At 37.8% G+C, this 13,139-nt stretch overlaps 1 protein-coding gene across 2 annotated transcripts; it reads left to right on the top strand.

Moving 5' to 3' along the window:
• Positions 1 to 4,110: 4,110 nt before the first annotated feature.
• On the top strand, positions 4,111 to 12,619 carry MRPS36 (mitochondrial ribosomal protein S36). 2 transcript variants are annotated; one of them, XM_025270886.3, is made up of 5 exons: positions 4,227 to 4,241; positions 5,390 to 5,505; positions 9,868 to 9,931; positions 10,874 to 11,061; positions 11,773 to 12,619. In XM_025270886.3, exons 2-5 carry the CDS (start codon positions 5,455 to 5,457, stop codon positions 11,788 to 11,790), a joined length of 321 nt encoding a protein of 106 aa, XP_025126671.1. In that variant the 5' UTR covers positions 4,227 to 4,241; positions 5,390 to 5,454; the 3' UTR covers positions 11,791 to 12,619. The 2 variants fall into 2 exon arrangements, with proteins under 2 accessions (XP_006059002.1, XP_025126671.1); XM_006058940.4 differs by lacking the exon at positions 5,390 to 5,505 and having other exon boundaries at positions 4,111 to 4,241.
• The last annotated feature ends 520 nt before the right edge of the window (positions 12,620 to 13,139 follow it).

The following is a 13,139-nucleotide window of genomic DNA, read 5'->3' as shown; positions in this document are numbered from 1 at the left end:
CACATGCCACAGAGCAACTGAGCCCATGCACCACAACTACTGAAGTCTGCATGCTCTAGAGCCCATGAGCCACAACTAATGAGTTTCTGTGCTACAACTACCAAAGCCTAAGTGCCCAGAGCCCACCAGTCGCAACTACTGAAACCTATGCACCTACAGCCTGTGCCCCGCAACAAGAGAAACCACCACACTGAGAAGCCCGTGCACCAGAGCTAGAGAGCAGCCCTCCACTCGCCACAACTAGAGAGAGGAAGACCGCACGCAGCAAGGAAGACCCAATGCAGCCAAAAATAAATACAGCAGTGTATACATGTCAAAAAAAAGAGAAAGGAATGGAATGAGTAATCAAATGGTGTGACAGGAGGGTGATTAAAATTGAGCAGGAAAATAAAACAGAATTTGGGAACTGAGGCAGTCTGCTGTCTCAGGTTCAGCTCCTTTCGTCATTTCCATCCTAGAAAGCACTAATCAAGAAGGGGCCTGGATGAGAATTCTGTGGAGTATGAATGCCAACACTTATTTAAAAAATCCCCAAGTAGAGAAAAGTCAGAGCATTTTCCTGGTAGTCCTCCCCAAACAAAATTCATACCAATATGACCAGTAATTTATCCTGCATTTGACATTTTCTAATCTCATCATCAGGTATTCTGGGGAAACTTCTTGGAATTAGAGGACTTGGAAAGTTTATGTTTTAGTAAAATCTCTAAACCATGGGAATTCTTTGTCCGTTTTCTTCATTTCTTTCTTAAATATAATCATAAAGGAAAATGAAAAATATTAGAAAAGTAGCCAAAAAGGCTAACTGTGTCTCTCAAATGACTTCAGAATGAGAATCTAGCATTGTAGATTTTCACTTAGAAAGTTGCTGTTTCTCTAAACGTAAATGAAGTGTCTGTGTACTAGAATCTAAGCTGCTGTTGCTTTTGAGCTTTCTTCCCTGCCAGCTTTACTGAAGATATGGGTGGCAGACTCTTTGCGACCTCATGGACTGTGGCTTGCCAGGCTCCTCTGATCAAGTGGTTCTCCAGGCAAGAATACTGGAGTGGGTTGCCGTTTGTCACTGACAAATAAAATGCAAAATATTTAAAGTTTACAATGTGATGACTTGATGTATGTGTACACTGTGAAAGGATTCCCACAATCTAGTTAACACATCCAGCACCTCAAATATTTACTTTTCCTTTTCTTGGTGAGAACACTTAAGTTCTATTCTCTTAGTAAATTTCAACTGTACAATGCAATGTCATCAACTTGTCACCATTTTTTAAAAAATTTTTAAATAGGAGTTTTTTTTTTTTCAACTAATTTAACTGGAGGATAATTACAGTATTGTGATGGTTTTTGCCATACATTAACATGCATCGGCCACAGGTATACATGTGTGCCCCGATCCTGAACCTCCCTCCCACCTCCCTCCCCACCTGATCCCTCTGGGTTGTCAAAACCCAGGGGCTTTGGGTGCCCTGCTTCACGCACTGAACTTGCACTGGTCCTCTATTTTATGCCTGGTTATATGCATGTTTCAGTGCTATTCTCAAATCATCCCACCCTCTCCTTCTCCCATTGAATCTAAAAGTCTGTTCTTTACATCTATGTCTCCTTTGCTGCCCTGCATGTAGGGTCATCGGTATTGTCTTTCTAAATTTCATATATATGCATTAATATACAGTATTTGACTTTCTCTTCCTGACTTACTCCACTCTGTATAGTAGACTCCAGGTTAGTCACCATTTTTGAACTTCAAGAACACATTAGTTTTTCTGGTTACAGCCATAGTGACTTTAAAAAATTTTTTAAGATACTTTATTTTTTTAAAGCAGTTTTAGGTTCACAGCAAAATGGAGCAGAAAGTTCAGAGAGTTCCCATATACCTACTGCTCGGACACATGCACAACCTCCCCCATCGTCGTCGTCCTCCACCACAGCGGTATGTTTGTTACAACTGAACCTTAACATTAACATGTCGCTATCATCCAAAGGTTGCATATTCTATGAATTTTGATAAACATAATGACATGTACCCACCATTATATTGATACTATCATACAGAATAGTTCCGCTATCCTAAAAATTCCCTGTGCTCTGCCTGCTTGCCCCTCCCTCCCCCCAACCCCTGACCACCACCCTTATTTTTATTGTCTTCATAGTTTTGCCTTTTCCAGAATGTCATATAATTGGAGTCATTCAGTATGTAGTTTTGTGGTTTTTTTGAGTACCATCTTTTACTCCCATTGTTGATGAAAATTCAATGAACTACTGAATAGTTAAAGGCTGTGGGGGTAGGGGGGAAGGAATTTTATATAAACCAAACTGAAGATTATAATCAGGAAGCAGATTCTCAGAAAGCTCTGAGGACTGTTCTGCCTGTTAGACGTCAAAGGCACAGTCATGTGCCTTTTTGAGACAAAGGACTGTATATCTAAATGACAAACTGATACTTCACATGAAGTCCACAAAGCATGCTTAGTCCAGGTAAGCGGGTACAAACTGAGCGGCAAGTCACTGTGACCCCTTACAGAACTGGAAAAGAACCCTATTGTTTGAAGAAGTTACACTGCCAGCCTCAGAAGAAAGAAAGAAAAGGATCTTTATGGTTGAGCAGGTGCTTCCATCTTTGAGGAGCTGCGGTTAATGTGTAATGGAGACGCACACTGCATATTAACCCACAGAGAGAATTTTAATTTTTCTTGTCCTGCCTTAAACTAAAATTTAAATGATATACATCAGTGCCTCTTTCCCCACAGCCTCCCCAGATCATATTGTCCAAACTATGGCTGTTGGCCAATTTGATGGATTAAAAATAGTGTTTCAGTGTAGTTTAAATTTTTCTTAGAATAAGGGAGGTTGAATGTCTTTTAATATTTTTAAGAGAAATTTGTTTTTCTTTTTTTTAAATTTGCCAGTTCATGTGGTTTGCCCACCTAACCACTTTATCAATCTGGTTTTAGAATATGCTGCTGCTGCTGCTAAGTCGCTTCAGTCGTGTGACCCCATAGATGGCAGCCCATCAGGCTCCCCCGTCCCTGGGATTCTCCAGGCAAGAACACTGGAGTGGGTTGCCATTTCCTTCTCCAATGCAGGAAAGTGAAAAGTGAAAGTGAAATCGGTCAGTCGTGTCCGACTCCTCCGGACTCCATGGACTGCAGCCCACCAGGCTCCTCCGCCCATGGGATTTTCCAGGCAAGAGTACTGGAGTACTGCCATTGCCTTCTCCATAGAATATGCTATGTGCTGCTAAAACAAGCTTTGAAAGCATTAAAAAAAAAAAAAAAAAAGAGTCCTGGTCTCCTCCAGAAATTCTGAATCAGAGGGGCCCATATTTAGGTTAAATAACTCTCCTAGATTTAGAAAACATTGACTTAGATCATCAAAACAAATTTGTTGCTCTAAATATTTACAATAATGTAAGGTGTTACATTACCTACAAAATGGCTGCAACATATTGTACTGTGTATTAAATTTTTAACATTGTAAACACTAATATTTACCATAGAATTTAACATTAATACAACTTGGGGGAATGATGGATGGCTCATGTTTCAAAAAAAAAAAACCTAGAACTTCGGAGTTTTCTCAAACTCGAAGCAGGCAGCAGTTTAATATCAGGAGTAATGGTAGAGAAAGGAATCAGAAAACCAAATCAAGCAATGTTAATAAGCAACGGGAGTGAACACATTGTAAAACAACTATACTTCAGTAAAAAAAAAAAAAATTAACAAATTTCTACAAAGCAACGGAATATGAGACCCACAGAACCTATAGAGTAGGAATTGTCCACCACTCTTTCTGAGTTTGCTTCTTACTCCCAAATTTTAACAAGATTGTTCATTTTAGAACATCAGAACTTATATTATTTGGTTTCATATTACATTTTGGACTACGCCGAAATTAAAAACTGACTATCCGGAGAAGAAATGGTCCTAGGTCACTCATAGGCTGATGAACAAAATAAATCCAACATCACAAATCTTTACCTGCAAAACGAAAACAACGGAAAACACGTGGGTCAGCTCCCCAGCGGGGAGAGGCGGGTCGGTGTCAGGCACATGGTTGGGGCTAGCTCCACAGTAGAGGAGGGTCTTGCCCGGGCGCCCGCTCCTCCTCCGTGACGTCACAGGCAGGGCCCGCCCCAGCCGCGCGGGACGCCTGTTAAAACCGCGGCTCGCCAGCGCCCCGGAAGCTGCCCCTTCTCGGGGGTCATGATGGGCAGCAAGATGGCGTCTGCCAGCAGGGTCGTTCAGGTAAGGAGACTCGGTCGCCTTTCTGCGCCGTGGGCTATAGGGAAGGTGCTCACTGTAACACTCGCGCTGGGGAGGAAAGGCGGTGGTGGAGGCTGCGCGGTGACCGCGGCCCTGCCTAGGGCCAGCAGCTGCTTCCCCGGGTGTATGTGAGAATTGGACCTTGCGCTTGTTGGGACGGGCAGTGAAGCCTGGGACGGAGGTGACGATTCGAGCCAGGCCGAGGGAGTGCATCTCCGCAGGTAGGCACTTAGCTGTTGCAAAGTCCCTGGACTGCCCTCCATCCAGACCTCCTTAGCCTCTTAGCAGGCTGCAGGCTTGGCTGCCCTGGCAATATCCTGGCCAATCAGCGACCAGTATTGTTTAGGTTGTCGCAAATCAGCCAATCGGAAGGAAGGCGGTAGTGGAGTGAAAGGAAGCGAACCTTCGCTCTGACCCAGTGTCCCTTCAAGGTCTTGGGAATGGACAGAGAACTGGCCCCGCGAGCTGCGTTCTCGCCGGATACTCTCCTCCACCAACCAGCGTCTGGTTATAGGCCTGATGAAGGAGAATGGAAAAAATATATATTTAAGTTTTTCTGTAATGTTTTTTCCCTGAGTTTAGATTGGTGCTAGAGGGACTTTATCAATCCAATCATCAGTTACTGACTTCTGATAGCTTTTGTTTTTGCTTCTCAACTGTGGTCTTTAGCTTAAGTAGGAAAATTAAACTTGGTCTATAAAGGGCTACAACCTCCACTTTTGTGCTTGTTTTACTTGAGTTTTTTTCCAGCTCAAATAGCATTATTGTACAATTAACTTTTAACTTTGATATGAGAAGTGCATTTCCCTTTTCACAAGTACATCTCTTGAAAGACTTTTTCTTACAGTTATTTCGCTCTGGAATATAATCTTAGATCCCAGTCTTTGCTCCCATTGCAATGAATGATCCTCACTTATTCATTCAGTGCATAGTTATTAAGCCTTAATTAAAGATTTTGTGAGGACAGGAGAACACCCGACAAAGGACTGGAATCCTTAATAGATATTATATATATCAATAATATATAGCCCAGTTTTTTAAATGGGTAAAAAAACTTAATATTGCAAAAAGCAAGATATTTGAATGAGCACTAAGCCAGTGAAAAGATGTTCAACATGATTACTTTCCAGGGAAATGCAAATTAAAACCAGGAAACCACCAAAATTATTAAAAAGACTGACACTGCCAAGTGGTGATGAGAACACGAAGCATCCATCTCATACATTGCTGGTGGGAATATAAAAAGGTATAGCCACTTTGGAAAACTGTTTTGTGGGCCTTTACTACTAGTTAGACATACCTACCCTATGTCCCAGCAGTCTTACTCATAGGTTTATACCCCAGAGAAATGAGTGCATATACCTATTTAAAAAACAAGATAAAAATGTCCATAGTTGCTTTATTCATAATAACACCTAAACTAGAAAATATCCAAATATCCATTAGCAACATAAAGTGTGGTAGACTTGTTAAAGTGGAACAGCACAAGCAATAATAAAGAACTATTAATACAGGCAACAAAAAAGATGCTGTGAGATACAGAATAAGGAATGGCCTGTCCACTTCTAACAGAGCTGCGAAGACTTATATTCACATTCATAATACAAAGTAGTATGTGCTGACAACATGTTAACGTTAGCAAAATGTGTTGGGTACCTCTGTGCCAGGCCTGTACTCAGTGCTGGGACCACAGTGCCAACAGGATAACATGGTTCTTCCACAGAGCTTAGAACTTGATCAGTATCTGAAGAGAGAGTAGTATTTCAGCAGACTGGCACAAACTGATAGGAATTCACAAAGCATGGTGTCACCATTAAGTAGAGGAATTTGGCTGGATGCAGGATATTTAAAAATAATTTTAGAAGAGTAAGTTATAAATGCTTGCTGAATGCCAAGCAATGTATATTTGATACGTTTAGGATGATGCAGTAGTAGAGAGGAGATAATCATGTAGGAAATCATTTAACTGTATAAGACAGGGGAAGAAGGTAGGTAGTTGGGTTAATTCAGGGTTTGAGATTTACAGCAAGGCAGTTGAGAGTGCTAGGAGGTTGCTCAGTGGAATGTGGGTCTAGGCTAGATGAAAAAGGAAGTAAAGTCAAGGTGGAACCACTTGACTGGGAGAAAAGGGAGAGATCAAGGAAATGAAGGGCTGGCTGAAACTGATAGTGGGAAATAACAAAGAAGAGAGTTAAAAGGCTGTAGTTGAGTTTGGATTTTAGGTTAAGATTTTAGGGATGGTACAGCTCTGAACTCAGTAAAGAATTAAGAATAAAAGAAAAGAACCTTTCAGGAATAGACACTAAACTGGAAAGAACACAAAGGTCAATGGGCAACTTAGAAGTTTTCCTAAAGTAAATAGTAGAGGAAAGGAGAAAAAGGATTAAAAACACACAGATAATGATTGAGGCCTGCGCAGGTCCCAACCTGTCAGTGGTTTGGAGTTGCTATCTGCCTCATAAAGCAAAGTAAGTAGAGGCTTGGTCTTCTGAGAAGGCAAGAGTTGTCTTCTCCTCTGAAAAAGCCTCTAACATAGTCGACTTTGTCATCTTCCAAGAATCGTAGGGCAGGGATTGAGGCAGCATGAGGCTGGGTTTTCAGTTGAGGTAGAGAAGACAGTAGTTCTAACCAGAAGGTCCAGAGTGGAGTGTCGTTTCCTCCAGAACACGTCACTTTTAACTTAGCCTGGGCTTCATGAATCATAGAAGTGGATTCCTTCATAAAATAAGTTTCCCCCAAAAATCAAAGATCATGAAAAAAGATTAAAGGGATTCAGAGAATGCCATAGAAGTAGATAAAGACAAGATGAAGCAACTTTTGTATAGTAAGTCTCTGAAAAAGTGAAAACAGAGTTGACCAAGTCTCAATACCTATAATTTAATAGAACTTTCCTGATACAAAAAGAGACTTAAAGTTATACCTTGTAGTTGAGAGATTTGACCTAGTTTGTTGACCAACGGGTATATTCTAGTAAAATCATTGACTTATAAAGAAAAGAATTATTTGGTGATCCAAGCAATAAGACCAAGCACCTACTAAGTTATCAAAGTTTTCAACAAGAATACTTCTTAAAGGAAAACATGTGGATACCACATTTAAGGTAGTTAAGGAAAGAAAATGTAAACCTAAGCTTTATCTAGCTGCACTGACCTTCAAGTATAAAGGCCACAAACTCTTCTAAACCTTTAATAACTCAGGGAATACTGTTCCCCAAAGCCCTTCCTACTAGCTCCCCCAGGGAATGAGCATCAGACAACTAAGGAATACTTAGTTGTACTTGTAGCTGTTTTAACACAGGAACTGGATATAATCACTGAGTGTATTTAACTGTAGAATTAAGGCTAGATAATGCAGAGAAGGGAGAAAGACTTGTTGGTAGTATTTGCTCTGATAGTATATATCTAGTAAGACTTTTTAAATGGAGGAATAAGAGGAAGAGTATACAGAAAGTAGAATAAACTTGTAATTGCCTCTAGTTATTAACTGGTGGTAAAAGATGGGGAGGGGTGGCAGAGACGAGATTACCATCAATTACCTTCATTCTTTCTAGTGATAATGAACCAATAGATAGTATCTCAGAAACAGGCAATTAAGAATATTATCTAAAGGTAACAACATAATATAAACATTATACAAAAGTACAGCCCTTTCTAAATACCAAAAAGCCACCAACCAGCCTACCAACCAACCCCACAAATGAAAGCAAAGAAAAAGATCATAGGACAAAGAATGTTAAATAATGATATGACAGAAAATATACCAAATTTATAAGTTATAAATGTAAGTGGTCTCACTCCCCTTTTAAAAGTGTTCTCAGGTTGGCCAGCAAATGCATAGTCAGTGTTATATGAGGCACAGCTGAAACTAAGAGACTTAGAAAGGTACAAATAAAAGGAGAGCCAACTGATCTGTAAAGGCATATTACTATGCTTTTAAGTGTACAAAAACTATGTTGGAATGGACTCTTTCTCTCTGGTATATGTACATACATTTAAGTGTGTGTATACATATTCACATGCCTGTAGAGTTAACCCTGACTGACAAATGGTCTGTTCGCTCATTCGTCTGATGGTTGCTGAGCATGTACTGGGTACTGGGTGCTGCTGCAGAAGTTCTTCATTTTCTATCTCTGCCCTTCCAGGAACTTGGCTGTCCTGTAGTCATTGGCTCATTTAGGTGTCCTCTGCACAGTATTCTTAAGATGTTCAGGTTGCTGTGGAAACATAGGAGTCTTTTTTAAATCGGATTTAGCGATGGGGAATCTTCTTAAGAGTGACAGTTGAGCTGTTTTACAAGATAGTCAGGTAAAAGCAGAGACATGGACTTAGGGTGGAACCAGGGAGAGATTTCCTGCCAGAGCACATGAGCTTTCAGTTGAATGAGGGTGGAAATGGTCTGATGAGTTAGGGAAATAAAAAGTACTTCAGAGTACCTGGAGTGAATGGTACCATGGTGGGGAATGAGACTGGAGAGGTAGGGAGAGGCCAGATCATGATGAACCTGTAGGTGCCAAATGCCAGTTTGAAGTTTATCCTGAAAAACATCAGCCTGGAAGATGGATAGAACACTCTTTCAAGAAGCCTGGCTCTGAAAAGAAAGTTACTAGACAGAGTGAGAAGTTATTTTTAGGGTTCTGTTTATTAGTCTTAGCATTTTATATATATTCAGATGATTTCATACTGAAAGTTCTGCTAAAGTTCCTCTATAGCATTATCTGGAATTTTTAGTGATAAAAAATTAATACTCTTCAAATAGCTTATTAAAAAGTTATCTAAATACATGTATTTCTATGGGTGTAGGAAAAAGAATAGTCAAGAGTTATCAGATGTTTAAAGCTATTTTATGTGTGTTTTGAGCTTATAGATGATGTTTTTTCTTTCTGCTTTTCTGTGTTTTTACCAGTTTTTTGTACACAGAACATGTGTTACTTTTGTTAGAAAGTTTTTCGATTACCTGATTTTCAGTATGCTTTTTATCCTATTCTAAACTACTAAGTATTAAAACATAGTACAGAAACAATAGTCAGTACAAGTCAAGGAAACTTCCAGTTCTTACCAGTCAGCAGGGTGATTTAGAAGTCACGCAACGTAAAATCCATGTCACCTTATAGGGTTGTTCTGAGGTCAGTTGGCAGTACAGTACAATGTTTTGTGATGTATAAAGTACAAATTTATTATGCATATCAAATAATGTAAACAATAGATCATAGACTAGCTATCCTTGTTGGGGAAGAATAAACTTATTTATTCCTTTGTGGCAGGCTCTAGGCACGTGGGCTCAGTAGTTGCAGCTGATGGGCTCTAGAGCACAGGCTTTGTAGTTCTGGCGCTTAGGCTTAGTTGTTCTGCGTCATGTGGAAATTGCCTGGACCAGAGTGAACTGCGTCCCCTGCATCAGCAGGTGGATTCTCAATCCATTGTGCCACCAGGGAAATACAAGAATAAAATTTAAAAGTAATTTTTTAATAGAAAATTTAAAGTTGCTGTCAAGTACTAAGTTATTTTAACAAAGGTGTCTGCTTGTGGGATTCAGTAGATTATTTCTTATGTAGTTAATGAGGTTATCTTAGTACTTCATTTCTTTCTCATGCATTATATTTTTCTTTTAGGTAGTCAAGCCACATACTCCATTAATAAGGTTCCCTGACAGAAGAGACAATCCTAAACCAAATGGTAAGCTGCAGTTTATTTAGGCTAAAAAAATATGTACAATCAGATCCATACATGAATATTTTATTATAGACTTTTTCATTTTAAAATCAGGTTGACAATTGTAGCTTAGGTCACAGTGGTATGTTAGGTTGTGTTAACTAACTTCTGTTACTTACTTTTAAAAAGTAGTAACTTAACAGTAGGTATTTCTGAATTTTTGGTTATATTGATTTTATATATGGGAATTTTTGTTCTACCTTTTCTTCTGTCCTTCAGAAGAATCTCCCATGTTTATATCTGCAGACTTTATGATGAATAATCACCATTATATATCTTTCTCCCAGCTAACCTCTTTCTCATTCACTGATATATGTGTTCATTCAATCAGTAAATATTTCTTGGATTGCCTTAGAACTTAGTAGTCATTACCCATTAAAAGTAACTGAAGATTCTGAACAAGTTCTGTTTTTCTTTTACTCTTCTGTCACTGTCTTTATTATAAGATACCCAACCTTTAATTCAGGGAGAATTTTAACAAATTTTATATGGATATTTTTAACTTACTGTAACTCTTGAAGAATTTATAGGTGACAGACAAGTCTGGAGAAAACAAATCTCATCTCCATTTTCCAACTTTTTTATTCTCCATTGTATGATACTACCTGTAATCTCTACCATAGGGCAAAACTTAAGTAATGTCAGTTATCCACATGGATTGAACTCCACTACCTAAAAATTTCATTATTTTATGAACTTACTCAATTTAGTAGTTCACTCACTTAAAACTACCTCATTTGCTTTAAAACAAACTTATGAAACTACATAGCTACCCAACCAAGTTATACCTCTTGCAATTGTAATACTTATCATTTTAAGAATAACTTGATGATTCAATAATAACTCAAAATAGTATTTTAAAACCCTGAACAATCCCTCTAAGTTGGGTTTTTTTTTTAATTTCAGTATCAGAAGTTCTACGATCAGCAGGACTACCATCTCATACTTCTTCAATTTCACAGCATTCTAAGGGAAGTAAATCGCCAGACTGGCTGATGCATCAGGGTCCACCAGACACTGCAGAGATGATAAAAACTTTACCTCAGAAATACAGAAGGAAACTTGTGTCTCAAGAAGAAATTGAATTTATCCAAGTATGTTGTTGCTCTGTATCCCAATACTGTGGAAGACACCTTAACATTATTAGCTTTGGAGTTTCAGATACTGATTTACATGTTCTTCCAATTGTCTTGTCAAGGTGTGTCCATACCTAAGACAGGGATGGTCAGGTAGGCCAGGCCTATGAGAAGTAAATGATGTTTGAGCCCTTGGTAAATGTGCTTGAAAGAATATATGTGTAGAAGTATATAGTATGGTAAATAGCAAAATATATATACCCCATGAAAAAAAGCTCTTTACAGTCCTCATTAATTTTTAAAAAATATTTAGTTTATTTTAAATTCTTTATTTGGCTGCATCTGTTTGGTTTTTGTTGTTATTGTTTTACTTGTAGGCATTCTGAATCTTTGATCATTGAGGCATGTGAGCTCTTTAGTTCCAGCAATGCAGACTCTTAAGTTGTGGCATGTGGGATCTAGTTCCTGACCAGGGTCCTCATTAATTTTTTTATAGCGTAAAGGACCAAGAAATTTGAGGACCATTGACCTAGGTCAACCTTGAAGTCCCTTTCAGATCTGAAATTCTTTATAGTATTGATATGAGAGCCCAAAAGCTATGAAAAATCTGAAATTGGTTTTAAGACCTAAAGATCATTGATTTAAAACGTCTCAGATTTGTATAGTTGCCATGAAAATTTTCTTTGTAAATGAAACACCTAATTTATTGCTTTATTTCTTCCTTTTCAGCGTGGAGGTCCAGAATAATCACTGATAATGTGGCTCCTATTTGTCATCAGATAAAGAAGAGTCTTTCTAAAAAAGGACTTCCAGAATGACAAATGAAAAATTGTATATTAAACAACTTTAATAAATATTCTGTAAAAAGAAAAAAAAAGATGAAGTATAGAAAATTTAGATGGACACATATCTCCTAATTTATGTATCTTGGTCAGCTTCTCTATAAGTTTACCTGATTGTTTATATACTTTATACCTTAATTAAAGTATACATTTTAAAATGTTAGCCTGTTAATTTACTCTTGATTATCAAGCATAACAGTGTTGAACTATTGAAAGCACTCAGTGTCTAGTGAACCGTCAAAGGCTTCCAGTAATTTCACTTTTCTTTCAGTTTCCGTTTAAACATAGAATATATTTGGCAGAATTGCAGCTTTCTAGAAGTAATTTTCCTGAACTTGAAAGAGGATCCGTGAAATAATAACTCCATTATTTGTTCTTACTTCTCAGTGTTTTTGCATTCACAAAGTTACTGGAGTATAACTGGCTTATTAACAAGCATATCCTACTTTAAATGATAAAAATATGCCCATGGTAGAACAGGTGACTTTGTGATATTAAGACTAGGGAGTTAACACATAATATTATATGTAACCTGTATTCAGAAAAGAAATGCCAGAGTATAAAATGGAAAATGAGATAAAAATAAATATAGCATAGGAATAACATTTGACCAGAAATTGTAATTTATTATGTTTTCAGGGGGGTTAAGAAAGTCTTGTTCTTTGGTTTATCTCTTTCTTTTGATTGTGATCATGTATACAAATCCTGATAATCATAAACTTTCTCAAACTTAATTGTCTGAAAGTCTCATAAAATCAACCTATTTACCTTAAGTCAATTAATAGAATTTTGATAGGGTCTTCCTGTGCCAAGGGTATGTATAATTGTGAAAATAAAGCCTCACAAAGTGAAATAAATTCTCTTCCATACCTTTAATGATTTGTAGAATATACTTTAAAGAAGTCATCCCTAATAGTAAGGGTAATTCATGAGTAATAGAGTAGAATTGTTGAGTACATTTTTGTGTTTGCCCAGTTACATATGGATTAATCTTTATACTTATTTTGTTTTTTCTACTGTTTCAGAGTTGATCTGCTCTTTGTGTAAATTCTGTATTGTGGCCTATTATAAATGTTGCCCAACTCAAATGTGAGATAGGAATTTGGTGCTAGCAATAAGCTACGCTGGTAATGCATGAGAAATACATGACTCAGGATTTCTTTTTTATTATTTAAAAAATGTATTTGGAATAATTTCTTAAAAACCAGTACTATTTTTTCTCCTTAGCTTTCTTATTTCAGTAAAAAGAAGCTC

Source organism: Bubalus bubalis, chromosome 19 (assembly GCF_019923935.1).
Source record: "Bubalus bubalis isolate 160015118507 breed Murrah chromosome 19, NDDB_SH_1, whole genome shotgun sequence".
Taxonomy (NCBI): domain Eukaryota; kingdom Metazoa; phylum Chordata; class Mammalia; order Artiodactyla; family Bovidae; genus Bubalus; species Bubalus bubalis.
Note: the sequence above shows the minus strand (reverse complement) of the source record. Positions and strands in the feature narration are given on the sequence as shown.